Here is a 22,717-nt window from a genome sequence, read left to right on the forward strand (position 1 = left end):
TTCAGTTCAATCTTGGCGGTAGCAGAAGTTGGGAATCTTTCCTTCCTGCTTCACGTGTGAAAATATGGCTGCATAATTGCTATGCCAAAGTGAAATATGTGTGCATTTGGTGATTTGAGCTTGTACCAGGCCTAAGGTTGAATTTTTTTATTTTTTTATGTGTTTTGTACCAAATCTAAAAGCGAAAGCTTGAAGTCAAAAGGAGTTTTGGTGCTTTACATCCTCCACTTTCAGATCAATGGTAAAATTTTCATGTGGCAAACTTATCGCTTTAATTAGATGGTATTCCTATGTTAAGATATGGAAGAACTTGAACTCTGACTTCTCGTTTGGAGTTTCAGGCTGATGAGAAGTTGCGTTTTTTGTATATTTATTTAGATTTTTTTTTCTTTCAGTGCTTTTGGGTGTTTTTTTCGCGTTTTACCTTCATTTTTTTATGATATAACAGCAGATTTTAATTTTGAGCTTTTTAAGGGGAAATCCATAAAATTGTGTCTCTTCCCTCTGCTCAATAACGTTTACAGTTCTTGTCCTCGGCTAAAAATAGGACGAACTTTTGCCCACGTACACCTGTTATCATGACGTCACATTTCCAGAATTGTCTTCTTTTTTATTTCTATTCTAATTGTTACCAATATTCATGCTCGTAGTTTCAAAATTATTTTACAAATGCTCATGTTTCTAGCTCGAATAGTTTAGCTGCAAATATAGTTTTGATATTACTAAGGATTTTTCATTTGAACTTTTAAGGTGGAAATCCGTACAATTGGAACGCAATCTTGGGTGTTTGTCTGGACATCATCAACGAGTTTACGCGAAGAGTAGATCCCAACGCCCATCGGCAATCGGCATCAAGCCCTGAGAAACAACTAGCCAAGGATTCCGTGAATCGTGGTGAAATAACGCCATATCTCTTAAAGTCGAGAAGTTTAACGAGTGTCTATGAAACAAGCCCAATTAAAATCACCGATAGTGCTACGAAAGAAGAAAAGGGTTTCTTAGAAACTTTGAAAGAAAACGTAAGAATTTGATTGCTAGTAAGGGATTTTTGAGCTGACATAAATTATTCGTAATGGGGGGAAGAGACTATAAAGGATTTTTTTTACGTTAATTCTCCATTAGTTTTGTTGCGACTGGAAGATTTCACCAGTGGTAGACCCGAGTTGAAGTTTTATCTGTTCCCACCGATTCTAAAATCCACCGGGCACGTCTTGCATGTTTTTATTTATTTTTTAACCAGCTATGTAAAAGTAAGTAGAGTAACAACAAGAAGAATACTAAACGAATTTATACAGAACTCTGAATATGCGTTATTGCTGAAATATTACAGAAATACACAAATCAAAAGAAAGCGGGCAAAAAAGTGGAAAAAGTATGAAATTGTAAGAATAGTCGTAAAATGTATGGTTTTTTTGTTTTTGTTTTCTTTTGGGGGGGGGGATAGAGTGGTTGTGCTTAAATTTTTTTTACCTAGGAACTCTCGATATATGTTGATGACAAAATATTTCAGAAATAAACAAATCCAAAGAAAGTGCGCAAATAACGTGGAAAAAGTATGAAATTGTAGGAAAAGTAGTAAAATTTAGGGGTTCCTGGAGGGAGGGGGGAGTCGTTGTGCTTAAAAATTTCTTACCTAAGAACTCTGGATATGCGTTAATGCAAAAACATTACAGAAATACACAAATCCAAAGAAAGTGGGCAAATAACTTTGAAAAGGTATGAAATTTTCGGAAACATCGTACAACTTAGGGGTTCTTTGAGGGGGGGGAGTTGCCGTGCTTAAAATTTTCTTACCTAAGAACTCTGGATATACGTTAAAGCCAAAATATTACAGAAATGCACAAATCGTAAGAAAAGTCGTAAAATTTAGTGGTTATCAGAGGGAGGGAAGCCTAGAATTTTCTTACCTAAGAAAATACTGATTTTACCCTTTAGCCATCAATCTGAGGCCAAACGCAAAGCAGTTCTCATCCCGAATGGGAATGAAAGCGATTGTAAGGAAGGATCTGAAGAGAATTAGAACTACATAGGAGGGGGTAAAGAGTGAAGCTTTGAATAAGTTGGGATGGAGCAAGAGTATGCTTAGCTATGTTGGCTTTACTCCGCTTTGTCCTGCATTGAGTTCTTATTAGTAGAAATTATTAAGGAACTAATTACAACATGGTTTTGAAGTGAAGTGTGTCTTCGTCGCTTCCGATACTGACAACAAAGACTCAAAGTACAAAGTACAAGGATTCAAATGGATTCAAAGGCAATACCTAACTTAAAAACACTAGGGAAAATTGGGAATTCATTTTTTAATTAAAAAGACCTCCAAATGCAGGTAAAAGTAGTAGCAAATGAGAAATTTCAGGAAATTTGTGTCTTTACAAATAAGCTTAAGACAAATGGCACCAAACCAATTTAAGGAGATGTGGTATTCCTTTGAAGGTATAATTGTCTTTGGGAATCAACACGATTGCCAGTGCTTGAATTTTACGGACGGAAAGCGCTGTCAAATTTAAGAAAATAGTTTTAGCTTTTATTTTGCTACTTCATTGTGGTGACGCTGACGAAATAGGAGTATTGCACTAGAACTTCATAATTTTGAGGCACCCAAAAATAATTGTTAGGAAATTGCTATTTTCAGGTATGAATAGACCTAAAAATTGAACCAAGGGCAAAATGTTTCTATTTGACGTCCTTAGTACATTAAGTTTTCCAGGGTGCAATTTCGCTTTTGTAGAATTTGACTTTCGCCGAATTTTACAATTGAAAGTCAAAATTCTTTCAAGAAATATTTAAAAAGGGACTAAACTTCGTCCCTCTGAAATTTCTGAATGCACCTATGCCGGTCATTTTTAGAAGAAAGTTTAAAAGAAATCCAAAAAAAGTTATAACACGTTCACTTTTTTCTTATGCGCTAATAAGAAAACATTTGAAAATGAGGCAAGATAAATAACAATTTCTGGTCTTTTGTGTCTCCGTTTAAAATTAAACCGAGGATAATAGTAAAAAAAAAAAGATAAAAAAAAATATTTGAGTACAACTTTATTGAATGCTGAAATCCAAGCTGCCCAATCCAGGAAATCCACTTTCAAATTTTTGTGTAATAATGTCAAAGCACTTGTTGGACTCTTAATGTTGTTTGTTTGTTATGATATTCCGTAAAAATGATGATTAATATTAACACCAAAAAGTTATAGAGTATTTGACCTATTAAATAATAAAAACGGTACTTGCATGATATACTCCTTGCAGCTCAAGTTGTTCTTGCATTGACGCCCTGTAAATTGGTTTCTTTCCCTAGTTTCTTTCAACTTAGTGTAAGAAAAGACAAAAAGAAGTGACAGAATAGACAAGATATATAAAATCTGGGCTATATAGTTGTAGAATAGGGGGTGGGGGTTAAGTATTTGGACATTGTGAAGTCAGAAAGCAATCCTTGCTTCATAATATCAGAATAATTGTAGCTAATACATTTTGCATGCAGACCCGCTGTACTTGTACCCCCTCCCCCCTCTAATGTACAAATATATAGTCCAAACTTGTTTCCAAAGTATTATTTTTTTTATCATACTTAGATATAATTTATTAGGATTAACCTAAATTCTCCCCTTGAGCTGCAGGGGGTATATCACACAAGTACCATAAAAACTTTATAAGAAGCCAATTTGACTAAATTCATTTGAGTACTTTCTCTTTCATAACAGACATAATCAAAGGCTTTTATATTCTTAAGAAAGTCAAGATTTTTAGGGGGCTGTGACCCTCCTTTTAGATAGGGTGGTTTATGTTCGTTTTAAGTTTTAATTGATAACCGAGATTTTAATGTTTTATGTTCTTTCGTAGTATTGCATGTCATTTTTAATTATCAATTAATTATTCCTTCATTCCATTGTAATTTTGTTACTTTGCGAATGCTTCCTTTTCAACTGGTAGTGCTCATTGTCGCATGTCTTCTCTGTTGATTTTTTTGTGCATCATTTTTATTTGGATTCGTAGTGATTATCGCTGTCGCTTGTCATTTTAATTTCTATTTATTCAAGTTTGACTGACTATGTCTAGTCTGTGTCTAGGTTCAGACTATAGTCTGAGTCTGTGTCTAGGTTCCGTCTGTTTCTTTTCGTTTTTGCTTCAACATCTGTCTTTACTCTTCTTTAAAACGCTTTCTTTTAGAAAATAATTTTAAATTAACTTTTTAAACAAAATCGTCCATATTCTAGGTAGATTTGAAATCATTAATTCTTTCTAACTTTATCTCATAGACCTACAAAAGAATGATGGAGATCCGGTTTGTGGCTTACATTTTTGGCATTAACGATGTCGCTTATTTACAAAATGCGTTTCATGAGTCGATGCCGGTAAAACTAGGTGTACACTCTCTGAGTCATCTTTGCAGTGCTGCCAAAGAAGAAGATGAATATGGTGTTGTGCAAAAGGATATGGTCCACATTATGAAATCCTTTCTTGAACTGCAGGCTGTAAGTATTAAATTAATCTGAATTAATAATTATATCTTTCAAATTACGTTAATCAGTAGTCTATTTCTTGCCATGAAAAAGGAGTATCTAGGTCTGTTGTATTCATGGTATATGCATCTAGCATGTATACAGATAGGTTTTTTATCTTGTGCCTCACCCCCAAAATCTCTAAAATTTCGATTTGGCTTATAGTTTCTTAGATCTTGCAAATAAATTACCAATTTCTTTTTTTTGACGAGGCTACTCCTTCTCTCCGGAAATTCCAAATAGAATCTAGCCTCAAGTCTGGTCTAGCAAGTCCTTCTCAAGATGAAGTTAGTAGTTCGGGACCTGAACTGGAGGGGTGCTTTGTTTTTCTAACAGTGATTTCAGTAATATGAAAGTTGCAACATGGATCATTACGACACATTGACATTTTAATTGACAAATGAATCTTAAGAATATAAAAGTCTTTTAGGAAAGAAAATGTGCTCAAATGGACTTCAAATCGGTTTCTTGTAAAGTTTTTATGGTAATTGTACGATGTACCCCCTGCAGCTCAAGAGGTGAAGTTAGGTTAATCCTAATAAATTAACCTAAGTATGATAAAAACATAATACTTTGAAAATAAATTAAGGGTTTGCATTTGTACGTTAGGGGGGGGGTGGTAATGTACAATGGCTCTGTAATTGACAAATGTCGTATTGACATTTGAATTAACGAACTCAGAAGTTTCAGTTGGACTTCTTCAGAGTTTAAGAAACTCATTTCTCAAGGTTGGGAAATATGAACCAGGGCATATAGAATTAATTTCTCAGTTTGGAAGGATGGGATACATAGGCAGCGATTAGGGCTCAAGAGGAATAAGGAACCTTCTAAGTTTTGCTTAGGTCGGAAAATTGTTAATGATAGAATCCCAGTCGTACACTAAAACTGGGTTATGTCCCTATAGAATTGACTGACGGATGAAGTAGGGGTTCGGATTAAATTTAAGTACAGTTACTGGAAAAACAGGCAAGATAAGTAGAAATATTACATTTTCATAAGGAACCTTTAATGCCCAGGTTGGTACAAACACGGATACATGGTATCCTAGCCTAGGGTATTTGATAAAGGGAAGGAAGATATCAATGCTAATAGACCGTTACAATTTCATGCGTACAAATATCTACTTGTAACTAATATGGTTTGGTCTTAACATGGCACCCGCATGGTGGTAAGACAGCCAACTTAAATGATTACTTCATTGTAAACCAAAGACCGACAGGACCAATAGAGGACAAATGGATTTAAGAGTGTCGTTATTGATGTTAAATGGAAAGTATTAGTAGTAATAGCAATTTATGATCCAAAAAAATAGAGACAAAATCAATCGGTAGCACACCAAAAGGGTCGCTTGCGAGGGTGTGCTACTAACAAAAAAGAACAAAAAATAGAACAGAAAAAAAAAACAAAGAACTTAAAAAAAAACAAGTTAATCTATAAGCAGAACAGTGAAACCGTGTACCAAAAAAACTTACATAAATAATTCATACACATTAAAACAACATAATATCATGATCCCGAAGAAAAAAAACAATAAACAATTTAAACAATATTGTCAATTTTAATTCCATCAATCTTCGTCTGTTTCGAAGGTATAGATACTAAGCAACTCCACAGGCAGCTTGGGTTATGTTGAATAATGGGCAATTCCATGGTACTTGGGACAAGCTTATTCCACGGCTTAGCCCCTCTATAAATAACCTAAAAAGCAATCCTATTTGAAACTAGGCGAGGAACCTCAATATCTCCACTTGTCTGAGTTCCGTGACAATGAACGTTGGACCTTTTCCGAAATATTTCTGTAAAACAGTCTAGAACGCACCGATAAGAACGCCTGTACATAAAAACCAGTGTATAAAAATCAAACAATCCTGCTGTAGGTAAAGGTAAAGGATACGGCATTAGACTTTACAGTCCGTACCGGCGGTGCTGATCTCCGTTTCTTGGCCCTTCAGCCAGGAAGTGCAATGGGGGGTTGGGGGCCAGCCATCCTGTGCTTTCGCACACCCTTCCTGTAGGCATTCTATTAATTATACTGTACATTGACCTGACCGAATCCCGGCTCCCTATTCCACAAAATGATCTAATGGCATTGTTCTGCAGTACGCGTATTGGGTGAAGTATTGAGGGGAAAGTACCAAGTCACGCAGACGAACAGTACAAAATATACGGATGTATCTGAGAAATATACCTTAAAATATATAAAGGAAAAAAGTTTTTTAATTTACGAATAATCCCTAAATTCCGCAATAACATTTTACTTATAGCTTTTACATGGTACTCAAAGGATAACTTTTCGTCAATAATAATCCCAAGGTACTTAACGGAACTTGACCGCTTAACAGTTTTCTACGGTGAAGCTATTTCAGTAATCTAAGAATAATAATTTGGAGACCATGAAAAAATAGCAAAATTTGACTTACTTATATTTATGCCAAGCCGGTTTACCTTCAACCATAGATAATAATAATGATAATAATTTTATTCCAGAAAAAGTCCGTGGGCCATAGGAAATTTACATAACAAACCACAAATTAACTAAAATAAATTAATACTATTTAAAGAAAATGCTCACGATGTGCCGCTGCAATCCTGACAATCCTTTTAATACTCAGGAAAATTGTCTCTTTCATTCTATCTACCATTCATATCTCACTCAATTTTTCTTGACCGTACATCTCTCACCTCCATTCATTCAATTCGACACATTCACACAAAAATGTATTAAACTTTCATCCTGAGATCCACACATAGGACAAACAATAGATTCTACCTTCTCCCCTTTTCTCCCTTGATACTTTCTTTTCTCACCAATCAAAAATCCATTTCCCCTCCAATCCAAATAAGCCTTCAAATCCTCTCTACTTAATCCAACCTTCCAAAATGTCTTGGTCATTGCTGCATCAATTGTATAGGTTAGTCGTTGTTCAACTGAAGCAACATACATCAATGTTGCATCATCAGCAAATAAGGGTCTAGTGATCCTAGACCCAGAAGGTGCAGGATCGGCTAAATCCTTAATTCTAGAAGTAGTTGCAACAGCAATTGGCAGATCATTAATAAAAATAGAAAAAAGAGTAGAAACTAATCCAGAGCCCTGGGGGACACCGCATTTTACACGACTTTAACTTGAAGAAATTCCATAAAGGTGGATATACTGCTCTCTATTTTGGAGGTAGTCACAAAGCAAGGCCAAAGTAGACCCTCTTAGTCCATAAAATTTGCATTTTCGCAATAGTATTTGGTGGTCAACAGTGTCAAGTGCCTTATTCAAATCTAAAAACAAACCAGCTACTCTAAGATTATTATCAAGAGCTCCATTAATTACCGAAGTTATATATGATAACGCCATCTTTGTAGTTCTCCCCTTCCTGAAACTAAACTGAACTGGATTCGACAGTTTATGTAGTTCCAAATGATCATATATTCTAGTGTCAATACAATTTTCTAGAACACGAGGAATAACAGGTAAGACCGAAATAGGCCGATAATTTCTAAGATCTTTCTTATTACCGCCTTTAAAATAGGAGTTATCCTAGCAACTTTCAAGGTATCAGGAAACGTTCCCTGTTTAAAACACACATTAATAGGGGAAGTAAAAAACATCACAAAAATAAGGAAACGCTGTTTTTAACGCAAGAAGATTAAGGGAATCTCTACCGGCTGATCTACTTTTCATCTTAAAATAATTTTCTCTACTTCATCACGAGTGAAGGGTTTCATGCTCAAAGAAATATCAATTGCAGTCTTCATAAAAAACTTCAATGGAGGATCATCGTCAGAAGGTACAATACGGGAAGATAAATTTACGCCAATATTAGCAAAATTTTGACAAAGAGCATCACATACTTCTTTTGTTTATTCGTTGGCAAATCATTCTGCATTACTACTTCATCGGGAAAAATAGGGTTTCCTCTCGATATCACGCTTTTAATTATTTTCCATGTTTTTGCAGGGCTACCACAAGTTTCAGTGAATTTATTTTCAATTTTTTTATTTATTAATTTATTAAGGGGATTCCTGTAATTTTCATAAATTCCTGAACAAATCGGATCCTTTCCATTATTTAAGGAATTCTTATACAAGTTAATCTCTTTTATTAAAAATTAAATAAATAGAAAAACAAGTTTTTCTTAACTGCAAGTAAGGAGTGACATTAAAACTTAAAACGAACAGAAATTATTCCGTATATGAAAAGAGTTGTCCCCTCCTTAACGCCTGGCTCTTTACGCTAAAGTTTAACTCTCTCTTACAACTCTATTTTATAAAACAACTTTAGCTTAAAGAGCGAGGCGTCGAGGAGGGGACAACTCCTTTCGTATACGGAATAATTTCTGTTTATTTCAAGTTTTAATGTCGCTCCTTACTTTTCAGTTAAAAGAAGTTTTTTTTTATTTAATTTTTGAACGTATTTAAATTAATGCATGTTTTTATTTTGGCGCGCCGCACATGAATAATTAAAACGAAATTTGCATATCAATTTTTTTTCGGCTAAATAGCTGTCATAGTTTTGATCGGACGATTTGCCAATTAACTTACATATTCTATATTTGTATATTTCTATTACATATATGAAGGGGTTCGCCCCCTTGTCAATACCTCGCTCTTTGCACTAAAGCCTGAATTTTGTCCCAATTCTTTAAGAATGACCCCTGAATTACAAGGGCCGTAGAATAAATAGTTGAAATTTCTGAAAATACTTTAGTGTAAAGAACGAGGTATTGTGGATGAGATGAACCCCCTTATTTATGCAATATTTTCTGGTCTTTTTAGGTTTTAATGCTGTTCCTTACTTCCAGCTGAAATTTTTTTCTCAGTGTTTTTTTTTTAATGCTAGAAAATCTTGCAGCCCCTTCATGGAAATTCTCTTCCCTCATGATAAATTTCTCCATGGAAAGATCCTCCCACATAACCCCCACCCACCTCCTCCTACCCCTTAACATGAAAAAAGTTCCCCTGAAAACGTCTGTAGACTTTCCAATAACCCTCACTATATGCAAACAATAGTCATAGTTTGGAACTTGCAGCCCCTCCCCCGGGGAGTGTGGGAGATTAATTCGTCCCGAAAGACATAATTATTAGGTTTTTCGACAATGTTGAACAAAATGGCTATCTTAGAATTTTGATCTTGTGACTTTCAAGACTAAGCTTGATGGAACTTATATATTTAAAACCAGCATAAAAATGCGATTCTTTTGATGTAACTATTGTGCTTAAAATTCTGTTTTTTAGAGTTTCGGTTACTATTGAGCCGGGTTGCTCCTCACTACAGTTCGTTACCACGAACTGTTTGATACAACTTAACAAGCTAGGCGACAGCCATGATATTAGCATTTTTTTTCCTTGATGCAAACGAACTATTATACACGTTTTTGACATTATCAAAATCAACCTGTCATAAAATCTTTGAAAACTCATTTTCATATCATCCACAAGATCGACCAAATTTTTCCAATCGACTACTGCATTTGCCTGCTTAAACTTCTGAGGGTTACTCTGGCTAACCACGGGCATTGGACCCTTTGGAATTATTGGTGCTGGATTTGGAGGAATACAAACCTCAAGTCTTTTTGAAATCCCGAAATGATCTGATGCATCTGTAATAATTGCTCTTGGAGCTGAAAAATCCAAATTTGAAAAAAAATTTGTCAGTAAGCATCGATGATGAGGAGGTTCCTCGTGTGCATGTATTAATAGTAAGAAATAAAGCATAGGTCATACGAAGCTGCAAAAAAATCCATAGAAACGCTCGTATGAAGCTCCTGGAGGTCAATATCAAAACCCCAAAGAATCAGAAATGGACCTCTTGTGCATATATTAATAGTAGGAAATAAAGTGTAGGATATACGAAGCTGCAAAAATCCATAGAAACGCTCATATCAAGCTCCTGAAGGTCAATATCAAAATCCCAAAGAATCATCAATGGATGTGAACCAGTTTGTAATTGCTCAAGCTGCTTATCTAGAAAATCCATAAAGATTGGTATGGAGCCAGGTGGCGGCCTATATAATATGATAAAAAATACATCTTTAAGTTTGAGCCTATCAAAATCAAACAAATATTTCGACTACGACCTCTGCCAAAAAAAAAAGAAATATCTCCTGTGTCTCTATTTATAGCCGTTTTTTTATCCCAATTCCCTCTTTAAAAGATTGTGGTAGGTCATTTACGGTAGATATTAAAATTGCTTCTTCAAAAAGAACTAAATGGCGAGGATTTTCGTATATATACTGGGCCAGAGCTGAATCAAAGGTGTCATTTTATTTTCAAATCTCAGGGACTTATCTATTGAAATTTTGGGTTTATGCAATCGTTCCTCTAGTTGTTGACGGATCCTACCAATGTAGAATTTTCCATATGAACACGGAACTCTGTACACCACTACCTAGTATAGGGTCAGATTTATCCTTTAATTAGGTCAGATAAAATTAGGGTCAGATAAAAAAAAATATATACAAACAGAATATTGGCTATAAATAGAGACACGGGAGATATTCCTTAAGTCCAATTTATAACAATTTAATATTAAAAGTCTCTGTCGATATTTTCGCCCAGGCTAATTTAAGACAGCCTGTCCGTATATCTAACGAAAACCGAAATTGTAGACAGGCAAAATCTGTTGCAAGGCAAAGGATTCTTGTTTAATCTAATTGGTAAATTCTCTTTCATTGATCTCTGGTTGATTTTTTTTTTTCGGTGTCTTTTCTCCTCTTGCAGAGTTCACTTAGAAGGCTAGATTTTGCTGGTTTTTTTTTTTTTTTTTTTTTTTTTTTTTTTTTTTTTTTTTTTTTTTTTTTTTTTTTTTTTTTTTTTTGAGCACTTGGCGGAGGTTCTTGTCGAAATATTTGCTTGATTTTCGTCTTCATATTTTGCTACTGGCTGACAAAATCCTCGTTTTTTCACACCTATTTGATTTTTTTCTTTTCATTTATTATTTCCTTTCTTGGTTTCATACGTAATAAGGTACTTGTGTATTATTAAAAATACACTCAATAAGTGAAGGCTACGATGCATGTACACTTTATGAGAATCCGGTTTCATAGCCACAAGACAAAACTCTATTTAGTTTGCTACACATAGTGATAGAAGATAGTGTCTGAACATGAATTTTGAAATGAAGATTTGGGATTTGCCAAAGACTGAAAAAGAGGCAATTATATTTTTCCAGGATAAGGGGCTGTTGCCCACGATATTTCTGCGTTCTGTGTACATAATTCTAAGTTGTAAATTTACAATTTTCCTAATAGAGTATTATACTTTCATCATATTTTGTTTTATTTCATTAGCTTTGTCAAAATTTTGGGCTATATATTTGCACATTAAGGGGGCGGGTTTATTATATCAAATACCTAACTTAACCTAACCACCTCTATATGTAAAATACTGAATTAAAATGTACCTGCATCGTAGTTTGTTTCACGAAAGAACCTAACTTCACTTATTGAGTTTGTTCTGAATAATACGCAAGTACAAGTAATAATAATAATAATATATATTTATCAAACATATGAAAATAATAAGTTGTAGAGTGAAACATGATGAAAAAAGAATTGGAAAAGGACAAAAACAAGAAAAAACCATAAAATAAACGGATCAAGCCTTGGCATGGCAACAAGCACCGATACGCCGTTTGTGAGAGCCTATTGCGCAGATCAGTCAGCCTCCAAGTAGTTTTGGTAGATAAAGTTTGTTCATTAATGTTCGATTGCGACACCAAAGAGTAAGGTGTAAGTAAGAAAGTGATAGTAAGTAAAACGTAAGAAAAGAGTAATAAAAAGGAATTGTGTACAACAGAAATCGTGGGAAATTGCACTTGAAATTTTTATTCGTTGGTAAGTGTTTGCAGAGAAGAACAGATGTAAAAGCAGTACTAAAAGAAAAAGGCTTGATCACAGGAAAAGATAGTAGACTTTGAAATACTTTGAGGTGAAGATACTTTGACGCAAAAATTTGAATGCGTTCTTATAGCGAAATTGTGAGTCAAAGCAAATTGTTCGGATACAAGGTTTTCAAACGAGATTTCTTTTTTGAACAAAATAGAATCACAATGGGAGGGTTAGCAGCCTCCCTATTTGAAAGGGGTTGCCTCTACATGTAACAATAGGGTATTATATTCATCAGGTGTACCAATCTTTAAAATAAGTATTAGTTACCAATACTCGCCAATATTTTACAATGACCTTTGGCAATGCCGCTTGCTACAACTTAATTTTTGTATTAAAAATACTGCTTAATTCAGTGTTTAATTTTGATATTTTCTCCATTCACTTTTCACGTATATAATAGACACTAAGCTTCTTAAAAATGAGGAAAAGAAGAGTGAAAAGTAGGGGCTCTGTCCTTAAATCATGGGAACAAGAAGAATTTTATTCTTGTTCTTAAAGAGAATTTAAGATAGACACCAAAGAAGTTAAATTTCAAAGTTATGAAATTAAAGTTTATGTAGTGAATTACGTTTTTAGAAAATAGTGTGTAAAGAAAAACTTGCAATGTAACTTATTTTGATCAAAATTGACAGTTATGCCTAAATTTTGCACTTGTGTTTTACAACAGAGTCAAAATTCTCGTAATTCTGAGAAGAAGGGTCTTTACTCTAAGAATAAATATTAACCATCAAATCCTTTTTATTTGAAAACCTTTTGTGTGGGATGCCAAACTCCGAGTCCGAGAGATGTTGATGCTCATACTTTATCAGTGATAGCTCCTGAATACATCCATTTTTGTTTTTTATTGTGTCGTGATAAATAGCATTGACCTGTGTGTCTTAGAAACTCCTGAAAGTGCCCATTAAAAGCAACTTGAGCTCTAAGACCTTCTGTGGCCGCAAGTTTTATATTAGCAACTAATGGTGGTAAAGTGGAACAACTAGCTATCACTCTGGCAATCCAGAAAAAATCTAATATTGGATTTGGCAGAAATCCTTACATGATAAATGTTAGGTATTTTGCCCCTCAGATTAGGGCAACATGTCAGTGTTGGTGTTCAACAGTTTTTGGATGAAAAATCGAACTAAGACGAAGGGCTTATTCAAAAGTTTCTCACAGCCTCTCTAAACTTTCTTCGTAAAAGATTTAATTCTGGTAAGTGTTAATGGCACTGTCGAAAAAATGATGATTTTACAAATAGATTGAGGGGGAGAATCAATCGTTTTATTGGATTTCACATGTCAAATGTCCCTCGCTACGATTTAACTTTTATAATTGAGTGCAGAAAAAAAATAATTGTACTCCATTCACTTACCTTGAAATTTGAAAGTTGTCGTTTCCTTTCAAAAACTACTCGTATATTTTATTTGATGATGTGTTTGTTGCTGTTATTTTCAGATAAATTGCTTTTGTATATATTCTGCGCGACATTGGATGCAAATGCTATTCTCCTTTGACAACAACAATTAATGCAAGTCTTTGGTTTAATGATAATTTTAATATAAATTATCATTTTTATATGCGTTAAAAATAAAAGCCTTTATGATGAAACTGATACCAAGGGCGTCCAACTTTTCCGCATCTACTTGCACATTTTACATTATAAGAACCTTATGCGGCCGAATAAAAAGTCGAAATCTTACAACCCGGTAATCCTTTGAGTAAAACTAAGATAAGAGAAAAACATGGCAAACGTGGTTGATCGTAAACTACTACTACTACGTGGAACTCATTGCAGCACCAAGCCGTATGAGATCAGCACAACTACGCACGCTCCTCCTTCATCCCAATCTATTCAACTTATTACTACGTGTAGTACTACTACTACGTGGAACTCATTGCAGCCCCAAGCCGTATGAGATCAGCACAACTACGCACGCTAAGGAGTTTCTATTTCTGTTAGATCTTTCCTTACGAGGTCATGTCACCCCATTCAGGGGTTTCCTGCTTGTCGCTTAGCCTTAGATGGCTGGGCAACAAGGATCCTATACTTAAGTGTAATCTGTTGAGTTTTTATTTGGATTCAAACATTTTCTAGTTGTTGCCTTATGTCTTTCATCTGTGAAAAGGATTTCCAATTCTTTGTTTTTCTTTTCTGTTGTATAAAACTTTTGATGTTGGGTTCGTGTTGTTTTTTCTCGAAAATATTGATGTATATTTTAAGAAGTATCAAATTAAATACATCTGATGCCAATCGTAGCTTGGGAAGTGTCCCATCCAATAATTTAACCCATTTTTTAGGCTCTTGAGAGACAGACTCGGATTCCCATCCATGAACGGAAACCATTATTGACCACCGTAAGATCAGCTATTTACAGAATTACTTACACCTATGGCAAACAATTGACGTAAGTAGAATAATGTTTCATAAACTATATAATATAAATGAATTGTATTCTGGATGGCACAAGAAGAGAAGAATGCACCGTATGCGTGTGTGTACGTGAATGTGAATGTTCGATATTCTTAAATCTTTTTAACCTGATTCTTTGAATTAAAATAGCACAAAATGATCATTATTTCTCTGATTATGCTGCACGGTAATATTGGTCAAACTAGAACTCTCAAAACGTGCTATCCTTTCTTCCTAAAGCTGATTGTATTTCATTTATTCATTTGCTTATTTAAACAAAAAGTTGTGCACACTATAGGAAAACCAGGACGTATATTATACCCTCAGAAAGTGTTGGCTGTCAGTGGGACCAAGAAAATAGTCAGATCTTTTAATTTATTAATCTGTGGTTCTTTGTCAAAAGCTATGTTTTCTGGAAGTTGTCTTTTGAGCCTTATAATTGGTAAAGTATTCAAAATATTTCTACCACATTATGTGTAGTACATTATATAGTATATTATGTAAATGACTACTGAGATGTAACTTTTCAAAAATTAGCTTCGTAACTGTAATCAGTTGGACGCATCACTAGTTCGTTTGACAAATTTACTATTTGTTGTTTGAGGTCGATTTTGTTGATTACATTATTTTCCCTTGTTGTATATTTTCATTTCTTGGAGTAAAAGTGAAAACTTATGATAAAACTTATTTATAAAAAAATATCAACAAAAATCAATTCTATTTATTGCAATGGCATTAAATGACAGAGAAAACAATATAGAAGGGTAGCCGTGTGATTGCATAATCAGTTGGATATATTGTGAATGAAAAGACAGCGTGAAACTATAGCAGGTTGGAATGCCTCAAAGAAAAGTAGATTAAGAGTATTTTTATTCTATTTTAGTTTTTAATTTAACGGTATTATAATCTTTTTTCCTTTTGTTTTCTACAGCTTCTTTTCTTTCCAGGAGTCTTAATCTCGAAGAAGTATACCGCAATCAGCTGGGCTCATACCTCAATTTAAGAATGATGAGCTAAAATTACATTATTGATCAACTATGCATTAGTCTGATTCAAAGTAACTTGAGAAACCTTAAATTATCTGTAATTTATCGTTGGTAATAATGCTTTTTGTACTCCTGTTTAAGGTTTCCATTATATAATTAAAAGCTATTAAATTAAATTTTTATATTCATGTATTAATAATAAAAAGTGTAAAATAAACGACCTGTCTTTAATGACCAGTCTCCAAAAAAAATAGTAATAATTGTAAATCATACCCTCAAAAAAAAATCGACTGAAATCTACCTTTAGCTTACATCATTGATCATCGCTGGTGATGACCTTGGTAGTCACTGTCGAGAACTCAAAAAGTACTATTTTAAACGTTTCAGTACCTGGATTTCTTTGACGTAGTCTAAAATGACATATCTTAAATTTCCTATTAAACCATGATTTCGAAAAAGTTTTATTATTTTAATAGTTTAAGGTTTCTCCAAATTAAAAATCTTGTTTAAATAGTCGCAGTGGGGTATCCTATTCTTTTTACTTTCCTTTTTTATTCAAGGCTGAATTATAGGAGTTGGATTTAAAAAAATATTTTGGTAAAAAAAAGCACAGAATATGGCACTGGACTGTACAGTCCCTACCGGCGGTGCTTATGTCTGTTTTATGACCCTTCACCCAGAAAGTGCAGTGGAGGGGGGGGGGGGGGTTGAGAGTAGCTATCCCGTTTTTTTGCGCACCCTTCCTATTTATCTTCCACAGATTTCTCCATGCATTTAGAGCTGGTCCATTCTGGCTGAGCTTATAAAATTATGCCACTGACCCCTGTTCCAAACCAAATAACCAGTGATGCTGGGACTCGAACTCTTCTCTTCACGGACAAAGTATTACAAGTTTTGCGTACTTTTACACGGTAGAAATATTGAGAATAACTGATTTTGCTCTTCTTGAAAATAAAAAGTTTATATTCCCACATTTTTAAATGGGTTTTAATGCACAAAGTTTCTAATGTCCATCTAATTTGGCAGAATGCTACAGAGTTTATTGCTATTTTAGTACCGTCTTTGAAAAATTGAACTCCAAATTCTGTTAACAATTGCATTTCTCGCATGCTAACACCAAATTGAGAGTGATATTGTATAATAAGTGTAATCGTAATAGGTTAGGCTTTCAATAGAAAACTCAGCTTGAAAAAATTACAGGTAGTATTATGATGTAAAGAAACCTGAGTTTTGTTTGACTTTAAATCTTCTCTTTTTTCTTTATACTTGATATTTTAAGTTTCTTCATTAAAATCCATATTTTGACCTGTTTTTTTAATTTCCTTTTTTAGAAACGTGTAGATTGTTAAGTATTTGTTTTTGTTTCCTCATGAGATATTTTTTTTTTGCTAATGAAACAGGTCCCCGGTGATCGTTCTTTACTTCAGTTTCGCTGGTCTTGTTTAATCCTCATTGCTATCTTACATTTTATCTGCTGTGGCTCATTTTTGAGATGAGCAGGTACTAAATTCTAGATAACAAAAAGTTAAATTAAATAAAGCACAAGGAGAAAAAAGAAAAGTGGCTATGACTAAAAATTATTATATGAACATAAACAATGAGTTGACAGTAGACCTTTTCTTTTTAAATTATTTCAAGACCGTTAACATGTCAGATCAGGGCTGGAAAAAAGACGATTGGGCTAAAAGGGCTATCGAGGTTGCTGAAATCAGTCAAGACCTCAAAAACATTTCTAGCTTAATTTTTATCATGCAATATAACGCCTTCTGAGTTCAGAGTTTTATTCGCCAATAAATACAGATACAATACTCTTAATCCCCTTTGAAAGGCTCCACGGCCAGGGACACAAAAAAAAATACAATATAAGCAACAACCAAAAAAAAAGAGAGTAATAGCCAAATAGCATATAAGATTAAAAAGATAACATATCTGAGTCTTGAAATAAACACTGGAGGGACATCAACTCCTCAGAGGAAAAGGAAAAAAATAAAACAAATTAATAAAAGCGAAATGCTATTCTGTTCGATTCTTTACTAAATCGTCCTTAAGAATCCTTTTAAAAGTCCAAAACGAGTGGCATCCCTGTACTTAAGAAGGTGGGGAATTCCAGACCTGTTGACAGGCAAATAGGGGATTTGAATCTAACCGCATAGCAGGGGTGGGAGGAATGCAGATATTATGTGAAGAACGAAGGCTATATGGAGCTGAATAAGAAATAAACACTTGAGTTTTTGAAGAGATTTTGGAAGATTCCTATGAAGCTGATAAAGGACAAAAGAAGCACAAGAAAGAATGTAAATAGACTCCAGATTTAAGAGCCGTTTTGGTGAGGAATTTTTGGTGTCCACAACCAGACGCCATGTTTTATTATGCATAACAGAAAATTACCTCGGTATGGAAGGAAAAGTAGACATTCATACAATGGGGCATTACAATGACTAAACAAGGCAAAAAATAAGAAGCTTCAGAATAGATCCAGGAAATGTGCGTCTGAGTTTTCAAATGATACCCAAACTCCGTGAGACCTTGACCCTAATCATGGCTATATGGTTTCTAAATGAAAGGTTCTCATCAACCAGGATACCAAGAAACCGGACCACCCGATTATCTGGTCTATACAAGAAACCTTGTGACACCTGAAGGTGTGTAGGCTGAGGAAAGCTATACCAGTTCGAGAAAAAATAAGAAAATGCGACTTGCAACATTCAAGGCCAAGTAATTCGCATCAGCCACAAGGTTAGAAGTGATGACACGTTCCGTCTTCCCAAGGGTCCCGGGAGTTGGGACATCTGCAAAAGCAACGACCAAATCTGATTAGAAGTTGTATTGGAACACGAACGAACATCAGGATGAAACAGTTTGCAGCATGCTAGAGGCCTGGTGTTTTTGACAGACGAAATCAGATGATTAACATAAATAAGAAATAAAAAGGGGCCAAGAACAGATCCCTGAGGCATAATCTACTTCAGAAGGGCTCCGGAAAGCGGATCAATAGAAATAAGCCTACCAGAAAGATATGGTTCAAACCAAGAGAAAGCATTTGATTTTATGCCAATGTGTGATAGTTTCCAAAGAAGAATCCGATGGGTCAAAGAATCAAAAGCTTTACGAACATCCAAAAAGAAATCTGCCGGGATATGACCAGAATCTATTGCCGAATGAATTAAATTCAAGAAAGCTGCGCAAGCATGCTCTGTAGAGTGAGTCGCTCGGAATCCAAACTGGAAATCATGCAAAATTATTTCGCATCCAGAGAACTAAGGAGCCTAGATAGCATAGCCTTCTCAAAAAAATTGCTAAAAGCAGATAGGAGAGAAATTGCCCTATAATTAGCAGGATCACTCCGAGACCCAGCTTTATACAGTCCTGTATTCCTATAGGAATAGGAAAATTCCTATCTCGAAAGACAGATTGACAAGCCTAGCAAATGGTGACAGAATAGCTGGCAGAATGGCACGGATAAGGCTTGTAGGACAGGGCTTACAGGCCTTGAACTGTTGATTATTAGCTACAGATGATGAAGCCTTGTAAAGCTTCCACAAATAATTTTTCCTTTTCCAACTTTTATGAAGACCTGGAGTCATTCATGGATTCAGTGGTGCTATTCTTTTTTAAGTATGGGGCGCTAGACCCTGATGGCAAACTTCTAGGATACCCTCTTTCACTAAATCATAAAAGAAATCAAAAGAGCGGTTAAAACCCGATTTAGAAACCAAACTATCCCACGGCTGGTCAGTCAGATGAGAATAAAGTTGACTCAGCTCAGTATCACCAAAACGGGAAAATGGTGATGCTATTCGCTGCGCTTGATCAGCACTCTTATAGCGGGAAAATGATCAGAAATATCACTAACCAGCACAGGACCAGCACAGGATTATCTAAGAGATCTAGTAACGAAAAAATATTATCAATAAGTAACGCATACGTCTCAGTAACTCGGGCTGGTAAACAAACTGAAGGTAGAGCTCCCGAAGAGAGCATTATCGATCACTCAGAGGTTATTCTGGAAGGGACTTAAATAAATACTTTCCAGTTATTAAAAATCCTTGAGGTCGCAGCATGACTGTCCTAATCAAAATACACTTAGTACCGAGTTTGATTTTATTTAGTATGATTTTCAGCCATATTAATTTTCTTTTTCTTATTTACGACACCTTTTTACAAATTCTTTAAAGCCTTGTAAATAAGGATTTACCAAAGGTAAGAGGCTCAAAAACATTCCATAGTCCTTGTTTGTGCTTTAAATCTATTTCTGAAAATTTCACACAAAGCTTATGAAAGTTGAGGAGGAGGGGGGAGGAGTAGAGATTGATACTTTAAAAACAATTCCAGGTGATATCAGGAAATTTATATATATCAGGAAATTTACGTTTACCTGGCTCAACTACTTTCCAAATCAGTGAGAAGGCCTTTATCTTAAACTTAAGCGATACTGTCAAATAGTTGAAGGATACAAAAACATTAAGATATCTAATACGTACAAACTCAGAACCTGCCCCCCCCCCAAAAAAAAAAAAAAACAAACTTAAAAGCTCAGGACCAACTCCTGTGTTACCTCAGTATCAGGTGTTATTAGACTCAATTTTACATTGTAATTGTTCTGTTGCATAATGCAACTCACTTAGAAGACGAATCAGACTGAAGATATCATTTAAGTTTACCTTCTGTCTTTTGACCAAATAGCGAAGTATTGATCACTAGTACAAACTCATTTATGTATTTTTATTTTTAACAATAACCTACGAATAATCTCCCAATGTCTACGGGGGGCGTGGGAAACGTATTCGAAATCTTACCAGTGCATTCCACAAATTCTCAATTTTGTGTGTTTTACAATATTTTTATATACAAAATCCGAAACTCTAGTGAAACTGAATAAAGATTAGGTCAATTACTTCATTATTGTAGGATTGCTTGCTTACCTAGAAGTTTTGTTAACTATAAATATTTTTTCAGTCACATGCAATACCCGTTTCTTATGAGTGTATCGTATTTTAAATTTTCTTTCATATCTTAATAATTTATGATAAAACGGATCATGAGCCTACGAGAGAATTAAGAGCTTGCTTGTCATAGGTTTTGACTATGATCAGGCTTCTTTCTATTCTAACGAGGGGATACCCGAGATTCTTTAAAACTTTCTTGTGATGACCAAAAGTTTAAAAATGTAGTCTTAAAAAAATTGCCCAGTGACAAAAAATTATTGAAAAGGATATGAATCACCTGACCTTTTTAGTTCTCAGTTTTATAGATTACAAACTGGCAATTGATTCTATCCTTGTATGCTACACTAGATAAGTACTTTAAACATTGTTTGTTTTGAACGCAAACAATATTACTACGTCTAAAGTGGGAAGTGTGGCTGGTAGCTAGTTTATTGTTGAATGCGACCTTATGTCGACCAAAGTTTAAAGATGCGGTCTTAAAAACAAGAGCTAAGACCTCATATGGCACATGTGACGTGGCATGAAGAGCTAAGAGCCAAGAGATCATATGGTATGAGCTCTAACAAAATTCTATGAATCAATAGGTTGATTTAAAAGGAAAATAAGAGGCTTAAAGCCAGTCAGGATTTAAAATAAGAGCTCTGGGTCACGATGTCCTTCTAAATATCAAAATTCATTAAGATCCGATCACCTACTCGTATGTTATAAATACCTAATTTTTCTAATTTTTCCTCTCCCTTTAGCCTCCCAGATGGTCGAATCTGGGAAAACGACTTTATCAAGTCAATTTGTGCAGCTCCCTGACACGCCTACCAATTTGCATCGTCCTAGCACGTCCAGAAGCACCAAACTCGCCAAATCACTGAACCCCTACCCCCAACTCCCCCAAAGAGAGCGAATAGAGTACGGTTCCGTCAATCACGTATCAAGGACATTTGCTTATTCTATCCACTAAGCTTCATCCCGATTCCTCCACTCAAAGTGTTTTCCATGATTTAGCCCTCCAACTCCCCCCAATGTCAAAAGATCTGGTGGGGATTTGAAATAAGAGCTCTGAGACATGAATTCCTTCTAAATATCAAATTTCATTAAGATCCGATCATCTATTCGTAAGATAAAAATATCCCTTTTTCCCGTTTTCCAAGAATTTCGGTTTCCCCCTCCAATCCCCCCAATGTCACAGGATCTGGTCAAAATTTAAAATAGAGCTTTAAAGCACAAGATCCTTCTAAATATCAAATTTCATTAAGATCTGGTCACCCTTTCGTAAGTTACAAATACATCAATTTTCCAAATCCCCCCCCCTAACTCCACCAAAGAGAGCAGATCCGGTCCGGTTATGTCAGTCAAGTATCTTAGACAGGTTTTTAATCTTCTCACCCAGTTTCATCCTGATCTCACCGCTTTAAGTATTTTCAAAGATTTCCGGTACCCCCCAACTGCGCCCTCCCAATTACGCTGGATTCGGTTGAGATTTAAAATAAGAAATCTGAGTTACGAGGTCCTTCTAAATATGAAATTTCATTAAGATCCGATCACTGCTTGGTAAGTTAAAAATACGTCATTTTTTCTAATTTTTCAGAATTACCCCCCCCCCCCCAAAAAAAAGAGCGGATCTTTTCCAATTATGTAAATCACGTATCTAAGACTTCTACTTATTTTTCCCACCAAGTTTCATCCCGATCCTTCCAATCTAAGCGTTTTCAATCATTTTAGGTTCCTCCACCCAAACTCTCCCCAATGTCACCAGATCCGGTCGGAACTTAAAACAAGAGCTTTGAGACACGATATCCTTCTAAATATCAAATTTCATTGAGATCCGATCACCCGTTCGTAAGTTAAAAATACCTAATTTTTTTCTAATTTTTCAGAATTACCCCCCCCCCCCCCCCGACTACCCCATAGAGAGCGGATCCATTCCGGTTATGTCAATCATATATCTAGGACTTGTGTTTATTTTTCCCACCAAGTTTCATCCCAATCCCTCCACTCTAAGGGTTTTCCAAGTTTTAGGTTTCCC

The 22,717-nt window shown here is 35.0% G+C and overlaps 1 protein-coding gene across 1 annotated transcript in view; it reads left to right on the plus strand.

Moving 5' to 3' along the window:
* Positions 1 to 17,056, plus strand: part of LOC136039426 (nucleoporin NDC1-like) — a gene marked incomplete in the record, with an annotated part of 42,905 nt that extends 25,849 nt beyond the window's left edge. Inside the window, 4 exon segments of the mRNA XM_065723161.1 lie at positions 751 to 1,019; positions 4,248 to 4,463; positions 14,654 to 14,760; positions 15,713 to 17,056. Of these exon segments, the coding sequence (XP_065579233.1) occupies positions 751 to 1,019; positions 4,248 to 4,463; positions 14,654 to 14,760; positions 15,713 to 15,782 (662 nt within the window).
* Between the last annotated feature and the right edge of the window lie 5,661 nt (positions 17,057 to 22,717).

Source organism: Artemia franciscana, chromosome 19 (genome assembly GCF_032884065.1).
Source record: "Artemia franciscana chromosome 19, ASM3288406v1, whole genome shotgun sequence".
Classification (NCBI taxonomy): domain Eukaryota; kingdom Metazoa; phylum Arthropoda; class Branchiopoda; order Anostraca; family Artemiidae; genus Artemia; species Artemia franciscana.